The sequence below is a fragment of the Hesperophylax consimilis genome, chromosome 3 (genome assembly GCF_061612785.1).
Source record: "Hesperophylax consimilis isolate HC1 chromosome 3, BYU_Hcon_1.0, whole genome shotgun sequence".
In the NCBI taxonomy this organism is placed as follows: Eukaryota; Metazoa; Arthropoda; class Insecta; order Trichoptera; family Limnephilidae; genus Hesperophylax; species Hesperophylax consimilis.
This window is the reverse complement of record NC_142838.1, coordinates 17555371-17577888: the sequence shown is the minus strand read 5'-3', so window position 1 is coordinate 17577888 and position 22518 is coordinate 17555371. Positions and strand designations below refer to the sequence as shown.

The 22518-nt window shown below is 35.1% G+C and overlaps 1 protein-coding gene across 1 annotated transcript; it reads left to right on the top strand.

Moving 5' to 3' along the window:
* The first annotated feature begins 1852 nt into the window (after positions 1–1852).
* Mps1 (dual specificity protein kinase monopolar spindle 1) lies at positions 1853–17197 on the top strand. Its single transcript, XM_089650929.1, has 8 exons — positions 1853–1891; positions 2540–3031; positions 3623–4806; positions 6821–6966; positions 7707–7876; positions 12771–12964; positions 15183–15333; positions 16371–17197. Exons 2-8 carry the CDS (start codon positions 2542–2544, stop codon positions 16574–16576), a joined length of 2541 nt encoding a protein of 846 aa, XP_089507055.1. The 5' UTR covers positions 1853–1891; positions 2540–2541; the 3' UTR covers positions 16577–17197.
* The last annotated feature ends 5321 nt before the right edge of the window (positions 17198–22518 follow it).

Here is a 22518-nt window from a genome sequence, read left to right as displayed (position 1 = left end):
TCGGAATAACTTATTGAGTAAAACCTCAAATTATAATATTTAAATATTGAAGACAATATTAGTGATTCTTAAACGCAAATCTGAAACAGAAAAATCAGAAAAGGAAACGGTCACATCTGGGACATCTGGTCCCAGATGTGACCGTTTCCTTTTCTGATTTTTCGGTTTCAGATTTGCGTTTAAGAATCACTAATATTGTCTTCAATATTTAAAAAATATATATTATGAATATCAATAATACTGAAATTTCGACTCTATGGCCCGGCATTTTAAATTGATCTGCTCGCTTTGTGCCTGTATATCAGTATTTTTAGTAATGGTAATTATTAACTATATAATTACTAAAAAGCCTATGAAAAATATTTACATTCTTCGTCAAATTGGTCTATGCTAGGAACTCTAACAAAGTAATGGCGATTCAGATGGTGCGATTTTACTCGAACAACTTTTATTGAACGACAAAAATTGAACAAGATTTCTTTCAGAGGTTTCAATATGGTAGGTTTATGTTTATGATATGTTATGATTTGTTTGTGTTATGTTTATCTTTATGTTTTATAATCACATTTGTTTACTCCCATATGCTGTGTTTGTTTATAAGATTGCCAACTTCATAGTTCTGTTTAAAAAAAAAAAGCTACTAAATTTAGAAAAATCTTTGGTTATATTGTACACAGGTTCCTATTTTTATAATTTTGTGATAACCTACTGTTACCAGCTCTGTACCGTTTATGTTAAGTATGTTACGTTATGTTTATGTTATGTTTGGTTTATTTATGTTACGTTATGTTATGTTTATGATGTGTAATCAATTTTATTCTGTAATTTGTTGTATTTATTTTATTAATAAGAAAAATGTTAATTGTGTATGGCCAAGATCACCCCTAATGGGTGAAAGCCAAAATAAAGAATAATAAATAAAAATTAACTCAAACCAATATTGATAATCAAGATGGCGTCAGCTGAAATTATTTGTGTGTGCGTCTCTATAATTTCTGACATTTTCGGAATGAACTTGAGAAAAAGCACAAAATATTTGGGTTAGAAAATATATTCCAAAAATAATTGAATAAGATGCGTCTAATACTATTTTTGGAGATATAGTACTAAAATATTAGGATATCCTGAAGGTATCATTTAAGAAATTCGGATAAATAATTTGGTAAATGTGCCGAATTCCAGTGCACGCATAAAACGCATTTATTTATAAATAACATCACTTGATTTCAACTTAATTACTACTGGAAACAACAATTCAAGTCGGGGGGAGATGGAAATACATGCATAAAATAGGTTGTTTGTTTCGATTATTTAAAGAATTTAAGCGTATTTTTTAATCTTCAAAATTAACTCAGAACGCGATTGAGAAAAAATGGAACTCTAATGCATTTTTACCATCTTCCCCAAATAAATAGTTGTTTTATTTTAATAGGTAATTGTGTTAAAACCAAGGGTTTTTTTAAAAATTGGATACTATGGGCCTTACTGATAAATGTGTTTTACATTTTACACAACTGATGGTTGTTTATCAGTTGTGTAACATTTTAAACACGTTTATTAGTAAGGGAATAAGAGTGCTCCGGAATCCGACAACTTTATCCTCATCAAAAAATAACATTGATATATCTGACACTGGGAATTTAATTTTCTCTACTCTTTATTGATTTCATTATTTTTTTGATGTCAAACCGACAAGAGCCATATTATATTATTATAGTTAAAATATTTACTTATAATATTAATGCAAGATTTTTTTAGAGTGGCAGCAATTCGTTTCAATCCTCAAAAAACGGTTATTTTTGGTTTTTCATGTCAAGATGACATTCACCTGGTTTGCTTTTAATTGCTTCGAAATTTGGCCAGTGTGATTATGCGTTCCGTATTTGCTTTGGTAAATCGATTTAAAATATTCCTCTGATAGTGCTGCCAATGGGTATTATTCAGGGGCAGCCGATAGATATTTGTCTTAATACCATAGTAATATGTTCCTAATTCTGGGGGTCGGACGGTTTAAAAATCTGTCGGCAACTAAAAACGTAAGAATAATGGCCGGTTTACGTGTAACGATTGTGTGTAACGTTTTCTACTAACCTGTCCTTATTTCACCGTATTTTCTATTATGAGTAAGAGAGAAAAAGTAGACGGGCTTTCAACTTTAGTCGTTTAACTAAAAACTTGATCAACTTTGTTGACAGCAACATTCAACGGTGAGTTGATCAACTAAAATCGCCACGATGAGTTTTTTTTGGATGGGAATAATAATGAGTTATTTATTCCCTAATATTATGGCAACATTTCATATTCAGTGTTCGTTCCGGTTCGTTCCAATTATTTATGAATTTATGGTTCGTTCAAAACTCAACGGAAAAACTGAAATTTTTTGACAACTAAATAATAATTAATAATTGTCACAAAATTTGATCAATCTAGTAATTTTGTGAAGTTAAAGTGCACTTTATATGTTTGTTTAAGACGGCAAGATTGTAGTTCACCGTGGATTATCCTTTAGTGTAATTTATCAATGTGATTTTAAATACAGAAATGTCTCAAACGGGCGTAAAAAACAACATGAAAGTCGCTCCGCTGCGAATGTCTGAACTCTTGGCGGAAATCCAGGAAATGAAGCAGCGGCAGGAAGACGACGAAAGTGGAAACAGCAGTTCACCGGACCGTTCCTATGGCGAAAGCGAGGATCATAACCTCGGGTTTTACAACAGTTACAAACCTGATGTCACTCATCCGAGCAGCAGGGCTCCTAAAGAACAATATCTCTTCGATAGCCAATACAACCAGACTTATCCCAGTAATAACAGTGCTTCCAAAAGCAAGCTAGGTAAATCTACCGCGGCTACTCCTGTCCAAACTCCGAGAAAGTGTAAACAAAGCGGGAGTTTGATCAAATCTCTCAAACTAAAGACGCCTAGATCAAGTGCTAAGAAGAAAACTCCCCATATGTTTAAAAGCAGTGGTAAAAAAACAACACCTTTCAGAAAGTGCTTGAATATGGAGGATGCGTTTAAATCAACAAAATGTAAGTATGTTTTTCATGATATTGCTTTTTATACGCTGACCTGTGCAATTTTATTTGATTTCAACATTGATTAAAAAAAACTACGTTCAAGAAAATTGTTTGGCATACTTGCCTGAAAAATTGAAACAATAGTGAGTTTGTGGTTACTTTAATTTCACTTGGAATTGAGTTTTCTAAAAAATTGTACCATTAAGGCATGTGTCTTAGGACGGGTTGTTTCGGAGAATTTGAACAATTCATCAAATTTCAACATTCAATTTCGGGTTCGGTGAAAGTCCTATTCTAGTTCTGTTATTATATCATTATAGGCTAGTTGCTTGACAGAACTTGAAAATTAACTTTAAAATTTGAAGAATTGTTCAAATTCTTCAAAACAACCCGTCCTTAAAATATCACAAAAATTGACATTACGTATGTCTTCTGGTTGCTTCTTTTAAGTATTTTTTGTGATTTGCCTTTCATATGTGTAACAACACATTTATTTTATCATCATCTTTGTTCAGCACTTTGTTGTAAAAATTAAAAACAATCTGAGTTGTCGTACGTCGTATTTATAATATTATGTATTAATGTAAGATAATCATTTTACAGGTTCATTGTTTTCTTCGAGTAAGCCTCCACCACTCGCGAGGCAAAATACAAGTGAAGACCTTGCAGACGGAATCTCCAAGGACCTCGTTCCAGCGCCTGCCGTCACCTTAGACGAAGTGTTCGCTTCTTCTCTTCATATCGCTGATGAGAGAAATCACCACGACATGGCGGCGCCTCACTTCGAAAGGATCAACCCTTTCAAACTCAACACTGTCCAAGCCAAGTCTGTAGAAGTGTTCGCCACACCAAAAAGCTGCAATATGTCTTCAAACCTTCTAAAAAGTTGCAGAGAAAATAATTTCATAACGCCTCTCAAACCTTCAGATCTGAGTGGGATACACAAGTTCGAAACGCCATCAACTCAAAATAAAGTTATTCCTTACAAAAGTCAACATACACCCCTCGTTCCAATCAATGAAAGGGCTACACCGTCATCTCAACAAGCCTCACATAAGAAAACTGTCCTCTCAGTAAGAAGGGATAAAGAAAACGAAGCCAGCAGAGCAAGCTGGCAGAGAAAAGGCTTATTCAATAAGGGTGATGAAATTATCAACCATACACCTAAACAATTATCATCAGCACTTAAAGAAAACCAGCTTAACATAGTCGAGCCGAAGCTAATGCGTAATGAAATTAATACAAAAATATCAGATCCACCCATGTCCATAAATAATATCCTGCATAAAGAAACTCACAGTGAAAACTTTAAGCATGAGAATCAAAATTCAAAAGATTTTCCGTCTAGTCATTTGCAGTATGCATCTGCGATCAAGCAACCCATTATAAGTAATACTCCGCAGAAAGACCAGATCAATCAAATAGCCAGTAGAAATAATGCACTCCTACAGAGCCATCAAAAAGAGAGAGTTCCCATTAACAATCCCGTGATAGTTCCCGATTATTCCAAGCCTGTCAGTATCTTTCCGCCTAAGTCAAATCTGGATGAAATTCACCAACCGAGGCAGCATGCTAACCCAGCAGACAAAGGCTGTGATCTGGATAGATTGCTGGCCAGCAGAAATGTGGAGTATAAGTCGACTCCGCAGAGCGTTTCTACTTCAGAGAGCTGTCCAAGGCCTCTGGGACAAGCGTTGCCAAGACAGTTTAGGATTCTGACCCTCAAGGGAACGCAGTATACGGTGCTCGGGAAGATTGGATCTGGCGGGTCCAGTGAAGTATTTAAGGTATGATAAATAATAACACAGTCCTCCCTAACTAATCCGCATCCGCACAAGTGTCCAGTATTTTTTGGTTTACAGTTAAGGTGTCATATTTTCGCCTGCGAACGAAACTAACAGAAACACATGCGATAGTTCAGTTGCTGGAATACATTGAGCATTAATTATATTCTACAATAATAATTCCAGGCCTAACTACCATACACACGCACCTATATCTCGCCTTCACACACTTGGAAATAAACTCACCAAAATTGTACTAAAACATCAATAATTAACCTGTTGAAGGCCGGAGCGTAAAACAGAAAAATATTAGAGGAACCTAAAGTTTTATTAGCCCAAACGATACTGATTTTGTTTTTCATACAATTTTCAAAGCATTAAAGGTCAAAATCGCTAATTACATTATTCTAACAAGGATCATATTAGAATGTTCTCCGGAGACCCATCGGCAGTCCACTAGTTAAACCTGGTGTCTGGTAAAATGGTCAGCAAGAGCAAACTAGACGGTGGTATAACTGTAATAACTGATTGGGTAAAAGCAAGATTTTTCAGTGTACAAAGCTTAACTCGATCGAGTCTAGGTACGCGGCGGACTAGTTTTTTGTTGTTGTTATATGAATACCACACAAGAGTACCAACTTCTCCCAACTGTCTGAAGCCAGTGCGACTATGGCATCCCCAATTGGGGTATGTTGTAAGGCTGAAGATAGTGGGAAGGGGAAGGAGATGGGAAGAGGAAGATAGGGAAGTACCTGGCTATTCAGATCTGGTCACCAAAAATGGCTAAACCATTTCAACAAACTTTTCGTATTTTTAGTAATAGATTTATTATGTAGTTTTATTTTACTATACATAATTTTTTTGACAGAGGATTTTGTAACAGTCTTGCTTGTTGAGTACCCTTCCTCCCCAGGGACTGTCTATTAACTTCTGCAAACATTAAAAAACAATGTTTTGACTGAGAATTGGAACCTTCCTCTTCAGGGACTGACTAAAATGAGTGAACACCGCTATCACTTAGGCCAAATCCTAATTGGATGGTACTTAGATTTATTTAATACATTAATTGCTGTTAATTTTTGTAATTTCATCCAATTTCCGAGAAATGCGTGTGTGTGCGTGAGTGCTACCAAAAGTTGACAATGTATTGTCATCGAACAGCGAGTCTATCTGCCGAGTTTCAGCTCGATCGGATGTTAGGTATTGGGTTAATTTCCACTTCCAAGACTCCATTTCCTTTTATTCATTCCATCAAGAAAACAAAATCGTAATTCAAATACATAGATGTATTTAAAAATAAAGGCGGATTATAGTAGTTGTCAGATAATCGAGCCTTGGATTACTGAGAGAGTTGATTATAATAATTAATATATCTTGCATCTCGACTTTAAAGTACCAAATCAACCAATAATAATTCCAGGGCTAACTACCACACACACGCACCTATATCTCGCCTTCACACACTTAGAAATAAATTCACCTCAAATATTGACACATTTCAAATAAGTTTATCATAATAATAGAAGTACCCGAATGATGTTTTTATGTAGCTTATAATATTATTTAGGAGTATCGCGTAGGAGCGATGACATTTGTAAATTACATATTATCAACCTGTTCTATTAATTTATATTATTTTTATGCCATCTGCACTTTTAAAACTGTTTTTTTTTTCTTTTCTTATATTATGTACATCTAAATGGAAAATTATATGTGGCATGTATTATGTTCATTATTAGGTTATTTATTTTGTTGTTGTTTTAAAAATAAAAACAGTCTGTTGGCACTGATGATGCAGTAAATCATGTTAAATATGTATCAGGGCGTTTAAATTAATAAATATATTATTATTATATAGAAGCTGGCAATATAAAAGTTATCAAGACACCATATTAGTTTATATATATTTTTAAATGCTCTCTGAGATAAAAGTTACGCAATCTCTGGGGATCACATAGGTACTAGGGATTTATAAAAATATAATACATAATAAGAGTGACATGCATTATGGTTGCAGGTTATGAACCCCGAGGACTCTTCGATGTATGCTGTGAAGTGCGTCAATCTGGCCGTGGACAAGCCTATGGCGATGGGCTATATCAATGAAATCAGGCTGCTTCAGCGACTGCAGGGGTCTGACAGAGTCATCACCATGTACGACTAGTAAGTATAATCAGTATGCTGTGAAGCATTCAACGATAAAGCTGCATTTAAAAATGTCATGTTTATATGCATTTCCACAAGCAAACTATAAACGCCATGAAAGAAAGAACCTACAGAATGATTATCACACTAATGACTCGAGATTATTAATATTATTATTGATAGATTTTTTTAACATTAATAATCTCGAGTCATTAATGATTATCACACTAATGACTCGAGATTATTAATTTTATTATTGATATTTTAAACATTCAAGACCACATTTTATAATATTTTAATAATTTGGGGAAAAAAAGTGTGTTTAAAAAAAACTTGAAACGTTAGGATGGTGTTAGGACTTACCCAACTATGTTCTACATTGGACCATAGTTACAAGAAGATTACAGTTCTAAAGATTATTTCTACCACGATGAACACATATTGTACACTGTGCCCAACATTTGTACACAGTTGACATTTGTCACATGACAATGGGTAATTTTTATGACTCGTTCGTGAGTTCAACAGCAACAAGATTCAACAAAAATAGTTCAACGGCTGTGGAACGATTTGCCGGCCTCTGTGTTTCCTCCCTCCTACAACACGGGTCGCTTCAAGACGCTTCATGTGCACTCCTTCCACTCCTCAATAAAACTGCCACACAGCAACCCCAAAGATGGCACCGAGGGAAATAATTTTCTTCACTATTTGCCTCTTGAAGTTAGCCTAATTTATTTTATTTTTTTTAATAACCACAGCGAGTATGTGGAGAAGCAGCGAATGCTGTATGTGCTGCTGGAGATGGGCGATGTGGATCTGTGCAGCCTTATGAAGGGCTACCGGGCACGGGAGAGCTGTCTGCCGCTGCCCATTCTTGTTTGCTATTGGACCGAGATGCTGTCGGCCGTGCATCACATACACCAGCATGGTAAGGACATAGCTTATAGGCCATAACATATTAACCCACTTTTAGCGAGAAAGGTATTCAACCCATTCATTCGATAGCGGGAAGAGTAGATCTACCCTTTATTCCGGTCCTACCTTTATGGCGGAAGAGGCATGACATTTTTAAAAGAATATTGTATACTAATATCTTAAAAAAGTTCCCAACTATACACATGTATATTAGGGTAGATCGATTTTTTGTTTTTCTTAGCAGCGGAGTGTGGAATGGATGCTCTATGGGGATACTTTTAAAAGTCATTATGACAGCATTAAGATATTTCGAGTGCAAGTACTGCCCCAAGTCAATTCAAATTTTAAAAAAACAGCGAGAAACTAGAAAAAGAAGGGTTTAATCTTTGCTCAATAAAAGTAGTCAAAAAATAAAATAAAAAAAAACACTTTTCATTTACTAATAATATTATCTACTAATCAAGAAACAATAAAAGTACCATTGCTACACAAACAATGTTAAAAAAATAAAGTAAAAAATCATAAGAGTTATTGTGTTTTATAGTCCTTCTTCGAATTGAATACTGGCATTGTATGACAAGATTCTAGCTTGTTTTGTATCCACCCTTCACGTCTTTCAGGGCCGCAAACAGCAGAGCATGATGCCGTTACCACTTAGATGCATCTTTCCGTGGCTTGCGTGTGACAGGGTATCAATCGAAACTTTCACAAAATGTTGTATTCGATAATTTCGTGGTCTGCAATGGCATCAATTATTGTCTCGCTAGATATCAGTTTTGTAAGGGGTGGTTCTGATGGTTTTTCCCAGTAGATCAAGTCAGTCTGTGTTGAAATTAAAAGTAGGTACAGTATAACCTCGTTTTTACGTGCCCGGAATTCACGTTTTCCCGGCAATTGCGTGTAATTTTTTCAGTCCCGATGTATTTCAGTACATTTAATACCAGCATTTACGTTTTTTTTCCCGCGATTTACGTCGGAAATATTCAAAATATGCGAGTTACGCGCGCTTGACAATGATTGGGTCGTGACATTCGAACAGCGTAAGGTGATTGGAGGGAATACTCCGTGGTTTTAAAAGGCGTACGGTGATTGGTCGTAGAGCGACGCTGTGATTGGCCCGAGTTTGGCGCACAATAAGGTGATTGGTCCATTGGTCGCCATCTTTTCTTTTGGTATTGTGTTTGTGTTTTGTAATTATTCTGTCATCAGTCTTACAAGCTACTAGTTCGCGGTTTATTATTTAATATTGCTTTCGGTTCGATATTACCCAAGAAAATGTCCAGTGTGGTGTTATAGAAGGCTGGGAAAGAATTTCAGACCAACCCCTGGAGGATTATGTAAACATTGACTCCAATATTATGACATCAGACTTGGTGGAAGTTGATGACATTGTTGACAGTCATTTAACACCAGCAGACTTGTCTGCTGAAGAACTGTCTGATGAAGAAGAGGGTGATATTCCAACAAAAGAAGAAGCAATGAGGTTCATCGAGGGTTTAAAAACCTACTTTACAAGCTGTGGTGATTTTCAAGATGACATTTTTAAATCTTTATTATAGTCTTGAAAGAGAATTACATAACAAAAAAACAAAAATGCAACAAACTAATATACAAGATTTTTTTAATAAAAAATAAATAAAATTGAATGTTGTTTTTAATGAAACGTTATTTTTTTAGAAACAAACTTTAAATGTTCTTTTTTTTCAAACCCCCCTTTTACATTTTCCCTCCAATTAGTTTTTTTTTTTCAGTCCCGTAAAATAGGGGTTATACTGTAGCTTAAATACTCTTATTGGAGAGAACCCTGACGTACGTTCTCGGATACTTAGAATCCGTCTCAGAGCCATCTCTCTAATTTGTCTTCGTTCGTCGTTTAACATACTAATAAGTATTTTTCGCTGTGGCCAAAATACCCATTGCGTTGAATTAAGGAATCTACCACCTTTTTCAAATGCTCTTCTAGGTAACGAGACAATTTTATGGTTTCGTGGAGGTGTCTCGCCCCGTAAACACACGAAGGTTGTGTTTTTATTTTAAACCACATCGGAGCATACACTCTTAGCACAAATTCAGTCAATATCCCCAGATTTTCTGTCGGATTCTTGGTTGAAATGTTAAGTCGAAGAATAGTATTGGCTGTTGTTAACCAACGCGAATGACAGATTTTATCCGGGTTTCTTTTCGCAAAGTTTTCGTTACATTGTCCTTCGGCGATTGCTCGGCTTATTTCCAATAAATAAAGCTGGTCTGTGCTAAGGTCGTCACAGGATTTTGTAATGTCTGGTAAGTTGTATTTTATTGCTTGAAATACTATCACAGGAAGATGTTCACAGTTCTTGAGTAACTTTCCTAGTTGGCCGCTAAAGCTTCTAGGACCTGTTGTCGTTCCACCAAGGTTTCCGAAAAGGTGTCTCAAACTTAACTCGTTAGCATGTAACTGATAAACCAACCACTGAAGTGGACGATGGAGCTTTCCTTTAAGAAGTCGAATAATGCCATACTTAGTTCCAGTATTAACTGCTGTTCTGTCACATCTGATAGCCACGATACACGCTAAATCAATGGATTTTGCCACAAAATATGCAAACAATTTGTGAGCTATTGTTTTAGCATCACCAAACTTAACGCCTATGTGGCCAATGTATTGTGAGCCAGGTTCTTTCAAAAGACTGATATGTTTTTCTATCACAACTTTTCTGCGTCCAACCTTGGTCCTAGTTTTGGCACGAGCACTATCTTATTACGATCAATCACGTTTGTTAGATTATCTGTTGTCACTAATCCAATATCTTGCAATGTAGCGCAGACGATGGCAGCACCTGCCCGATCAGAAATACTGTATCGATCCAATGTTCTGGATACAACAGATAGTCTACTGTCTGTTGGATTTATTACATAAGAAGAAGAAGTAGATGAAGCAAAGTATTGTTGGTCAGTTGGAAGATCAACGTTAGTAAAACTTGAAACTGTACTGCGAGATGTGGACGGTTGATCTAAAGATGCGCGGTGCGTGAGCCAGGCGCGAAAGTGGACTCAGCAATTTGTCAAATTTTCGCGGGAAAATAAATATTATCAAATTTTTTTAATATTATTATTTAAGGCGCGGCAATTTTTATTCATTATAAAATGTAAAAGTAAAAAATAAAGTATTAATATTGACACAACACTGTTTTATAAAGGGACAATTTTTTACCAGATTTTAAATAATTCAACTGCTTTGGGGCAGTACTGGTTATCAAAATTTTAAATTGATATTTTGTATGCTTAATTATATGTACCTAGAGCATCTATTCCGCACCCCGGAAAACTGATTTATAAAAATAAAAAAATCCTATACAATTGCGATCCACCCTAATGTATATGCATACAAAATGTGATACCAGTTTTCTGTCGTGTTTTTTTTGTCTTTTGTATGGAAAAACGTTAGATCACAAAACACTACATTGAACTGATAAATCCTCACACTTATGGTGCCGAAGCTGCGGAAATTATTTTTACTTAACGATTTGGGCCAAGTGAAAACAGTCATCATTTGTAATTAATAATTTTTTTTATGTATAAATTACTTCCTTTTACCTTTGAACCATCTTATCATTTAAAGCAGTGCTCCGCAACCTTTTCTCACCTAAGACACACTCAAATTCTTCCTGGAATTCCGCGGCACACCAAAAGCTAAAATATATAGGTATTAAATTGATACACAAATTTTATGTTTTTTTATTTGAAAAGTATACATACATCTAACTATAACATATTTATTAATTATTTAATAAGAATTATAAAATAATAATAAATTAATGTGATAACTGCGCATGTTTCAATGAACACAAAAGTTTTTTATTCGGCTCGAATTTTGACAGCACGAAAAGTCGTGCTGTCAAAATGATCAAATGGTCAAAGGACCACTTATCATTTTTAATTAATACAAACGTTGAAAAACTTTGCTCACATCAGTATGTCGTTGAAAATGGAAGTAGTGTTAGGATTGCTTTGTCGAAAATGCGAGGATATTCATATAGGATAATGTAAATCCAGAAAACATCTAATGGATCTTCGGAGAAGTGAAGTTTTAAAATCATGTCACTATATAAATCTGGAAATTCCTTTCGAATTATATAGAGTAAGTGCTTCCGTAAAATGTATTGCATTGGTTGCAAAAGGATTTCGAATCCAATCGTATTGTTCCGTATTAACGGAATAAAAATACAGATCAAATTTGTGCTGAAGCATACTTAAATGTTGTTGGGCCAGATCCAAAATTAATTATTTGTTTTCAATTGTACTTTGGTTTGTCTTTTGGTACATTTCCAAACATCCTTTTTGCAACTCTTTCTGCAAAAGTTAGATTTTTTTTTCAACCCTTGTAATTTGTATTTTACATTTTTTAATAAGTTCATTCAAATGCTCGAATATATCAGTCATGTATGCAAGTTTAATCAATCAGTAATCATCATCGAGGCGCTGATATAGTTTGTGCATATTTTAATTTTAAAGAAACTCACGCCCCTCGTGACGAAGCTCAAACAATCTAGCCAAAACTTTGCCTCGGGATAGCCAACAAATTTCAATATAAAATAATAGGTATTCATATTCGGCTCCCATTTCAGCACAGAATATTCCAAAGATTCTATACGACATTTTGAAAAATAGACAATATTATGAAAAATAATTTGTCATTGTGTATTAAATACATAATGAAATATTGTAAGATGTCAAATACATTGAATTTGACCGCGGCACACCTGTATCGGGCTTACGGCACACCAATGTGCCAAGGCACACCGGTTGCGGAGCACTGATTTAAAGCAATTTCGCAGTGCCCCCTTTTTTTGTCCACATTATTTTAATGAGCTGTACAATTATATTATTGAACTGTATCATTTCTCACTCTGTTCAACCATGTGCAGGCATCATCCACTCTGACCTGAAACCCGCCAATTTCTTGCTGGCGCATGGCCGCTTGAAGCTGATAGACTTTGGTATCGCATCAGTGGTTAGTGCGGACGCCACCAGCGTCTTCAAGGACTCCACGGCCGGCACCATCAGCTACATCAGCCCAGAGGCGGTCAATGTGGGCACCGGGGGTCGAGAACCCATGAAGGTAAATTAAATCCATTCACTTTTTCGTACAAAGATGACATTATTTGTCACATGAGAATGGGTCATTTCTACGACTCATTCTTGAGTTCAACGGCATGGCTGTGGAATGATTTGCCCGCCTGTGTGTTTCTCCCTCCTACAATATGGGTCTCTTCAGGATCCTGATTCACTCCTTCTTTTCCACAAAAAGACCCTCCTCACAGCATCCCCAAAAATGACATAGGCTGTGGAAAATAATTTCCCTCTGCCTCATAGTGGAGCTAATGTATCTTTCTATCTGTATGTAAATGTTCGTTGGTTCAAAATCTTAAATCTCGGAGAGTTCTTCACCGATGGCTTTGAGATTTCGACACAACGTTGCGTTGCATTAGAATATGTGTGTGTTTTTATACACTCAAATTTGATATTATAATGAGCCAGAGGGGACTGACTAAATTTGCTCCTTACAGCCAATCGTTATATCCAAAGAGGTTTTTTAAAATTCGTATGCATCTACCTACTTGCCTCTACTATTACTTAATAAATAATCAGAAAAATACACTTTTATTACTCAAATTTATTATCGATGATTGTTTTAAAGATTTCGCTTCCACGCTTCTCAATTTCTTTTTCAAAACAATCAACGCATTATAAGTATCATCACCTGGTTCAAGGCTTCCAAGAAAAATATCACTAAATTGTCTTTCTTATTATCACTATCTTGTGCGTACTGTACCTACCGCTTGTAAAATCGCACTTGTCATAAATAACTAGCTTACTGGATTGTTTTGGTTTTCGGCTGTGAAATTTTAATTGTCACAAACCAGTGATGCACAACCCGCGGCCCGCGTGTTAATTTCATACGGCCCACTTGGCCATAGAGAGAAATCTAAAAGTTTGGGTAATTCTTGAAAACCCTGGCTGAGAACATTTTTTTATAGAGTTTTGGTGTATGCTGCATTTCCTAAATGGAACCAAATTTGAAGAACCGGTTTGCATAACACAAAATTCAAAAAAAATCAACAGAAAAAAAAAAATCCCCTTGTAGGTCACGGCCTGTTTGAAAAATAGGCAAAGTTGTGCATCACTATCATAAATTTACCCCGTGCAGGGATGTCGGTACTCGTAACTAGGTAACTTCATAAACATATTTATTGGTTTTTAAAACAAAATTGACGATTAGTTGTAATACAAAAGGAGACGTAAAAAGGGAACAAATTTGCGAAGCTCAAGTTTCTTATGACTTTCGCAGATTTTATGACAATTTTACATTGTGCCCGATGGATAGCAATGATACACATAGCCGACAATCTTTCACAGGTAGTGCTATAAAAATATTAATCCATCCCTAACGGGATACGAAATTCTTGAATAATTCCTAACTATTTTTTCAGACCCATTCATGTATTCAGAAATTGTGTTGACAAAATTATTTGCTCGGTATATCAGTGAATCGACCTCGTTATAACAGTCAACAATTATATGAAGATAAGCCTTAACTAAAATATCGTTTTGTAATTGCTCATTATGGCCGTGATCGTTAAAACCAAGTTCGACTGTATATCTATATTATATAGATGAAAAACAGCGCCATCTGTTGGTGCCATCACAGCAATGTGTGGCGGGGTACAGCTAGTGTAAAATATATATATATACTGCTTTGTTTTTTTTAATGTAATTACTGAACACTGCATTTAAAAATGTGTGGACAAAACAATTAGTAAATATGTACTTACTGAAAAACGGAATTTCTATACTTAAAATTTGAGGAAACATTTCCCTTAATTCTGGCGTTTGAAATACTTCCACATTGCATTTCTTCTTCTTCTTCTTCTTCTTCACCTTTCTAAAGGAGAAATCTGTAATAATGTATGATTTACTAATAATATATTATGATGTTCGATTCCTTGAAAAAAATTTATCTGAACACAAACTTTCAAGCGATTTCTTCTATGGGAGAAATCTGTATTTTAAATTTCATAACTTTATGATTTTCAATTATTTTTAAAAGATTACCTGTACAAGTAGTATTTTTCACTTTACTTTTTGCAGAATGTCAGTGTCTTTTATTTTTATTTATTACAAAATAATACCAGATTTCAACTTATATGCAAAATAAATATAATTTTTTTTTCTAATTATTCTAATATTCCAAAAGGTGAGCTCTAGGAGCTCGTGTTAAATTAAAGATGATTAATTAATTAATGGAATTAAAGATTAAGTGTTGACTATGTTTTCAGATATCTTACAAGTCAGACGTATGGTCACTAGGCTGCATCCTGTACAGCATGTTGTACGGCCAGACTCCTTTCAGCCACATCACGCACTTTATGGCCAAGGTGGCCGCCCTCTCCAACCCTAACCAAGTCATCACCTACCCCAAGCTGGAAGGCAAGTCCTCTTCAGTCCATCATCTTATTTACCAGTACTGTCAGCCTTTGGGGATGCCTTAGTCATCGATATATAATAACAATAGAATAACTTCATAATATAACTCCCCATCGAATTCCAATGCCCCGCTTCGAAAGTTTGGACATAAATGCAAGTTTCCTACAATATAAAACAGAGCACAAAGTTATTGCTCAATCCCATGTTGTAATTTTTTAAATTTCATTCAGGCATCGCATCACAAGATATAGAGATGTACTTAAAAAACCCTACTTCATGTAAACTTCTTGTCCAACATTTGAACATGTTCTACATTTGTTCAATGTATCTGTACTCTTGTACTACAGTGTGTCTACAGAACATTTTGATACGTAACTTACCTCAAATTACTACATTGTGTCTATATAATATTATGATGAACATGTCAACACAGCTTCTAACTTCCAACCTAACAATGCAAAATACTGCCACCATGGGTGGAACTACGGTGGGGACTCCCAAGGAGGATATTGTTCCACCTATGACGGCAGAATAACACCCATGCGAACACCTCGGCACAGGTTCTCCTAGTGAGGTGTTCACAGAACATTACTACCTAAGCTTCAATCATGTATATACAGTTGCATATCACATTTCGTTCTACTACCATGTTTTAAATATGGAACATCTATCTGTATTACTTGCACCCAATGTCAATATGTATACTTATAAACTGTATGTATAAGTGAATAGATAAATAAATAAAAAAAGCTTCTAAAAATGTATGCGAAACCAGCGAAGATCATTCATTTTGTGGCAAAAGTGTTGTTGCGTGGTATAGTTGTTTTTCCAGAAAGAAATGTAAGATTTTTATATAAAAATAAAATAAATAATTTTTATTAAAACTTTTTTTTGATAAATATTTTCTTGAATCAAGTTTCAGTGGTAATTTTAAGGTTCACACGCCCTGTCTAGATGATACTTGGTCAATGGCCATAGTCATAGCGAAACTATAGTGCGGTGTTCACATAAAAAAACAATAATGATTGATTTGGTTGCAGGAGTGCCTCCCGTGCTGATGAAAGCCCTGCGATGGTGCCTCACGCATAACGTAAAGTTGCGCCCCACCGTGCAGCAGCTGATGGACCTGCCCTACCTCGGGGGTAGCGCCCCCAGCCGAATCCCCTTGCCCATCATGGTCAAGGTGAGAGCCGCGCTCACTGAAGACGAGTGGAGGACTGTGCTCGAGGTGCTAGAGGGGAAATGAACACAACACATCTGGTTGAATAACTTTAGATTTAAATCTCGTACAAATGGAGGCGCTTCATTTTCGAAATGCCTGCTTCAAGATACTAGACATTCATAGGGCGAGTGCATACTCAATCGCGTGTTTCAAGTGCACATTCAAATGCGCCTTGTGTGCACATTGTCTGACTACAGAAGTTTGCAATCAAAAAGAATTCATTCTGTATCAGTAATTGAGATGTCAGCATTTAAATAATATAGGAATCTAAATCAACTGATGTTTTAGAGACTTTAAAATATATATATATTTCTAAATGTAATATCTATAGTTACAATTTTTAGTTAGATCTAGATTGTAAATGATTTATTAAATACTCCGAAACTTTTTTTGAAGTGTTTATCTTTCAAATGGTATTCTTATGATTTTATGGAGGCCTGGATGGCCAATCGGCTAAAGAGTTTTCCGTTTAAACGGGTGGTGATTCTAAAATTGTATCATATCCGCCATTTATTTTTTAGAATACTCTTAGAGATACTCTCAGTATTCCCCTGGTGAAAGACCACCATTCAGAATTGAAACATTGCTTGAAAGGTTTGGTGACCAGATCTGAATAGCCAGGTACTTCCCCATCTCCTTCCCTTCCCTATACCCTTTATATAAATATTATTATAATCATGACTAATAATTATTTTATATGTAATAAAGACATTTATCAAGATGTAGGTTTTCTTTGTGTCAAATCTAAACCCTCACAAATCAATTAGCTGCTTACACCGTCTTTCAATTGAATAAGAACAAAAAATATTTATAACTTATTGTCTTATCTTTTTTAGTTTTGGGGAAAGCCAACTTTTTTTTCACAAAGCCATAAGAAAACAGAGCCAAAGCTCTATGTTATAATTATAAAACTTTCAGAATGAATACGAAATTATATATTTTATAGAATATTTGCCCCATATTCCAGAGTGATAGATACTCTCAGTTGTGGCCTGGTGGAAGGACCTTTCAGAATCGAAATGTTACTTGAAATAGCATTAGTGACCAGGTCTAAATAGCAGAAAGAGTAACTCAGCATACCCAAGCTATAAAAGTACTAAACGAAAATCGAATATTATTTGAAATGTAACTCAATTAACCTTGCCTGCTTTCTTTAAATATGCCCAATATCTCTCGCTCGCTTGCACTTAGGAGCAGTGGCGGCCGCTGCCCTAAAAAGGTGGTGGTTCACTGACAATCCAAAATAAAAACAATATGACAAAAAGATTATGGGTAAAAATAATTATTCCACCTACCTTATTTGTAGATAAGGTCTATTCTACGTTGTTTGTGAAGAGCAAAAACTTTCAATACTAAGTACAGATAAAGCATTCAAACGGTCTTGACTCATTGTGTTTCGCAAGAATGATTTAATTCGTTTTAGGGTAGAAAAACACCTTTCGCTTTCCACAGATGTCATAGGTATTGTACATATTATTTTTGAAAGCTTCACACACTCCGAAAACGACTTGACTAAATTATTTTTATTAAAAAGTTGCAAGATTGCCACTGCACCATCGGCGTTAATAAACTGTTATTATTTTTTATATATTCGACACTGAGTACACTCATTTTTATTTCTTATAAAGTTACAAATTAAAAGGATTAAGTTCAGTATTAAGCTTGATCAAATTACTCGATAAATCAATACCAAAACAATGACAATAATTACGTCACGGCTCGCGATAACGACGCTAGCCGATCTGTGATCTATTGTCCACTATCGATGAAGTTCGAAGTTCGACGAACTTCGGATGTATTCGGATAACCTCGGGTCAAAGTTCATCGATCGGTAATCTTCGGCAATGATCGGGTTATGTCGGCGGCGTGTGTCACACGAGAATCAGCTAATTCCTGGTACAAATGGCTAGATTGACGAGCTTGCAGTGTTTTAAAAAATACATACAAAAACGTATTTTCGTGTTTGCAAATCTGTGCACACGGCGGATTCGAGCTCCGCGCAGCGGCCATACTTTATACTTGGAGAGATTAAAATCGCTCTCCTTGATAATATTCATTGCATTGTATTGGTAAGTAATATTTTTAAATGATTTTTATAGATTTTATAGTCTTCAGTAAGATATTATAAATTAATTTTAGCCATTACAATTTAGATAGTGCTGCACACGAACGCACTATGCGATCAGCCGCCACTGCTTAGGAGTTGAGTGGGTTCGGAACAGAGATAGAGATTCGAATCGGGTTTCAGGGTCATAAAAACCCACATTCCAGGAATCGAATTTATTAGAATAACAAAATATGTTATCTAAATAATATATGTACTATCCTTTTGTTGAAATACCGATGAAACGAAAAGCACAAAGATAAATATAAAAAGAAGAGTTGCATTAAGAGCAGGTTATAAGGCAGAATGGAGATTTGCTGGAAAACGGGCTCTCTAAAACGACTTAATACTACCTTTCGTATGTCATTCTCAGAATTCATATTTTTTGTTACCAAAGAATGGACTATTATTTTTCAGGCTGTTATTTTTTTTGTAGTTGATGTAGGCATTCGACCATAAAAAATAAAAAACATTGATACACCATACAACCCACTTTTAAAACTTCGATCTATGATTATTGCATTAATAACGATTTTACACAATATTTTTAATTTAAAATATGTATACACGGTGTCCGGAAACTCGTAGTACAAGCGGGAAACTGGAGAATCTACACCACATGGGGAACCCAAAAAAACATAAAGTTTTTTGATTTGAGCATTTTCAAAAAAAAAAAAAAAACCAAAAAAAAATATTTTTCGGCTATTTTAGGGTTAAAGTTTTTTCTGGTGTTTAGGGTTGAATAACAGATGTTTTAACCCTGCAGAGCAGAAATATTTTATGATTACACCGGGTTAAATGAAGGGTGATTTCAAAATAATGCTTCAAATCCGAGTTTCTTCATTTGTTTTACTTTCAAATAGTTTTAGTTAGTTGGGTACTTTGATCTTCAGTAATAATTTATAAGAATTTGATTAAAAAAAAAAAAAAAAAATTAACTTCAAACTCGATTTACTCGATAACGAAAGCTCAAATAAAAAAAAAATATACTACAAAATCGACTCCAAATGTGATGTAGATTCACCAGTTTCCCGCTTGTACTACGAGTTTCCGGACACCCTGTATAATACACACATCTGTAGAAGTAGGGCCTCTTATTATCGTTATGATATCTGTGGATATTAACAATTAAATAAATACTTCATCTTGCACCAAATTTTCAACACATTTCACAGTCTTTTACTTATTACGGGAGAGAAGCCCCCGTGAACGGTGGTGAAACTATACGCTCCATGTTTGACGGCGTATATATTTCGAAAATGCCATCAAAATGTTTCATTAATGGGTCTAAAAGTAGAATACCGACTCACTTGAATAATTGCAATAATCTAAGGAAGCTACAAAAACAGTAAGTACTCAAAAAATTCTCTTTTTTCATGTAAATTTATCGCATTGTACTGTCAAACTTGTTGTGAAATCAAATATGAGCGCATCAGCAGAATGCTGCCTGCTCATTACATAATAATAATAATAATTGTATTGTTTCAACTGTCAAATTCTTACAAACGTGTAAAATACAACATTCGATGTGCGTTCCTTTTACTAACGGTTTGCACGAACGTCATGAAGTTGACTGGCGCGTTCTTTACGCTCCTTATGTGTGTGAGAATTCATTGTCTTTACGCGCTCTGACTAAATTGCGAGAGTGACCGTTTTTTTATATGGTGCGTTTGGTAATAAAACCAAAAATTACAATCTCAAGCCGGATCATTTTTAGTTTGGTAAAATCGGCCGTTTTATGTGATAACTAGTCAAGTTTTTTACTGTTCCGACCTTACATGGTAAGGGGTATTAATATAAGGAGTAAACAAGTTTATTACCGTTTTTTTTCTTTTGTTTAATCTTTAGATTAAACAAAACAAAAAAAACTTTTTAAGGAAATTAAAAACGCAAATTAAAATTTACGCCTTTCTGCGTATAAAGACGTAACCATTTTCTATGTATGTGTTGTGGTGTAAAGTTCTAAATAATTATATTTTTTTTCTCTTTGTAGATCAATACATGATTTATCCATGGCAGCCGGAAAAAATACTCCAAACAAGGTATGCTTCAAGTAACGAATGAATGAAAAAAGATTATTGTTTAGTTGTTTGTACTAAAAAACACAGAATAATTTAACAAATATATAAAAAAACAACTTTTATTTCTCGAGGTCAATTTATTAATGATGTTATTAATATGTATAGTTATTCTATCAAATATAAAGTTTTGAAATTTATCAAATAAATCCACCTTCGATTTTCTCGAAAACGAAAGCTCAAATAAAAAAAAGTCATAACCAAAAATTGACTATAAACGAAAGGTAGATTCATTTGCAAGTTATACCGTTTATACCACGAGATTCCGAACACCGTGTAAAACAAACTTTCTTTGTATCGGAAATGTTCCTCAAATATGGTCGTAAAGCCAAAAGCCGTTCAAATCTAATTAGATTTTACTGAATGATGAAACATTTATGAAAAATGTCAAATTGAATGCTTTACCAAAATAATAGGTTCTGTAAATAAGTCATACCTTTTTACTAAGTTGTTTATTTTACTTAATATTTACGATTTCCGATTGTGTATGTTCATGGTGCGCGACATAATGAACGCACATTTGATGTTAAAATTAACAAGTTCATTAATGTACAACTTCCGCCCTCTAGCGACAAAAAAATTAAGACATTTTGAGAGTTTGCAAAAATTCACTGTCATATAACAAGCGCTTAATTGCACTCCCCACATTCTGGAAATATTGTTATTATTATTATTACAAGTGGCATGCCCTCTTTAAACAAGGCAGGGAGTCACTTGAAGATGACCCACGGCCAGGAAGGCCTATCGAGGTGACCACTCCGGAAATTATTAAAAAAGTCGAAATATTAATAATAGAAGATGCCCGACTAAAGAAGAAACAGCTCGCAGAAATGGTTGGAGTATCAGATACAACCATTTTCAAAATTCTTCACGACAATCTTGGCATGACTAAAGTCAGCGCAAGATGGGTGCCGAGAATGCTCACGCCGCCTCAAAAACAACAGTGCGTGGAGTGTTCTCGTGCATTTTTGGACCTCTGTAGAGAATACAAAGATGGAGTGTTAACTCAAATTGTTACTGGTGATGAAACTTGGGTTCATCATTATAAACCTGAGTCTAAACAGGACTCTATGCAGTGGCACAAGAAAGGCACACCACCACCCAAGAAGTTTAAGGTGTCACAATCGGCTGGGAAAATCATGGCGACAGTCTTTTGGGACTCAGAAGGAATCCTGTTGATCGATTACAAAGATAAAGGTGTATCCATAACCAGAGTTTACTACGCTTCAATTCTAGAGCAATTAAAGGAAGCCATCAAGGAGAAAAGAAGGGGAAAATTGACCAAAGGTGTCCTCCTTCTGCACGACAACGCTCCTGTTCACAAGAGCCATGTTGCGATGGCTGCCCTGCAGAATATGGGCTTCGTAATTTTGCCACATCCAACCTACAGTCCTGATCTGGCTCCCAGTGATTATTACCGTTTTCCAAACTTGAAAAAAGAACTTTGTGGGAAAAAGTTTTCAAGTGATGAAGAAGTGGATGCAGTTTCGGCGTATTTTTTAGACAAAGACAAATCAAAATTTTGAGGGTATACATAAGTTAACCTCTTAAAGACCACGCCCGAGTATACTCGGGCGGCTATTATGTGCCAGAATTCGGAATTCATACTAAAGAAAAATTTTAATTATTTTTTCACACTATGCACCACAACATCCATATTCAGTCCCATTTTGGGCCCGAAATGGCTTTTATATGAGGATATATATTTTGAGTAAATAAAATTCATTGATAAAAAAAAGGTGTTTTTTTTTCCATTTTTAATTTTTAAATGATGACTGAAGGGG

Coding starts and splice junctions, on each gene's coding strand:
- Mps1 (XM_089650929.1), top strand. CDS start 2,542: ATGTCTCAAACGGGCGTAAAAAACAACATGAAAGTCGCTCCGCTGCGA. Junction 7,877..12,770: donor GCATCACATACACCAGCATG/GTAAGGACATAG, acceptor AACCATGTGCAG/GCATCATCCACTCTGACCTG. Junction 12,965..15,182: donor GGGGTCGAGAACCCATGAAG/GTAAATTAAATC, acceptor CTATGTTTTCAG/ATATCTTACAAGTCAGACGT.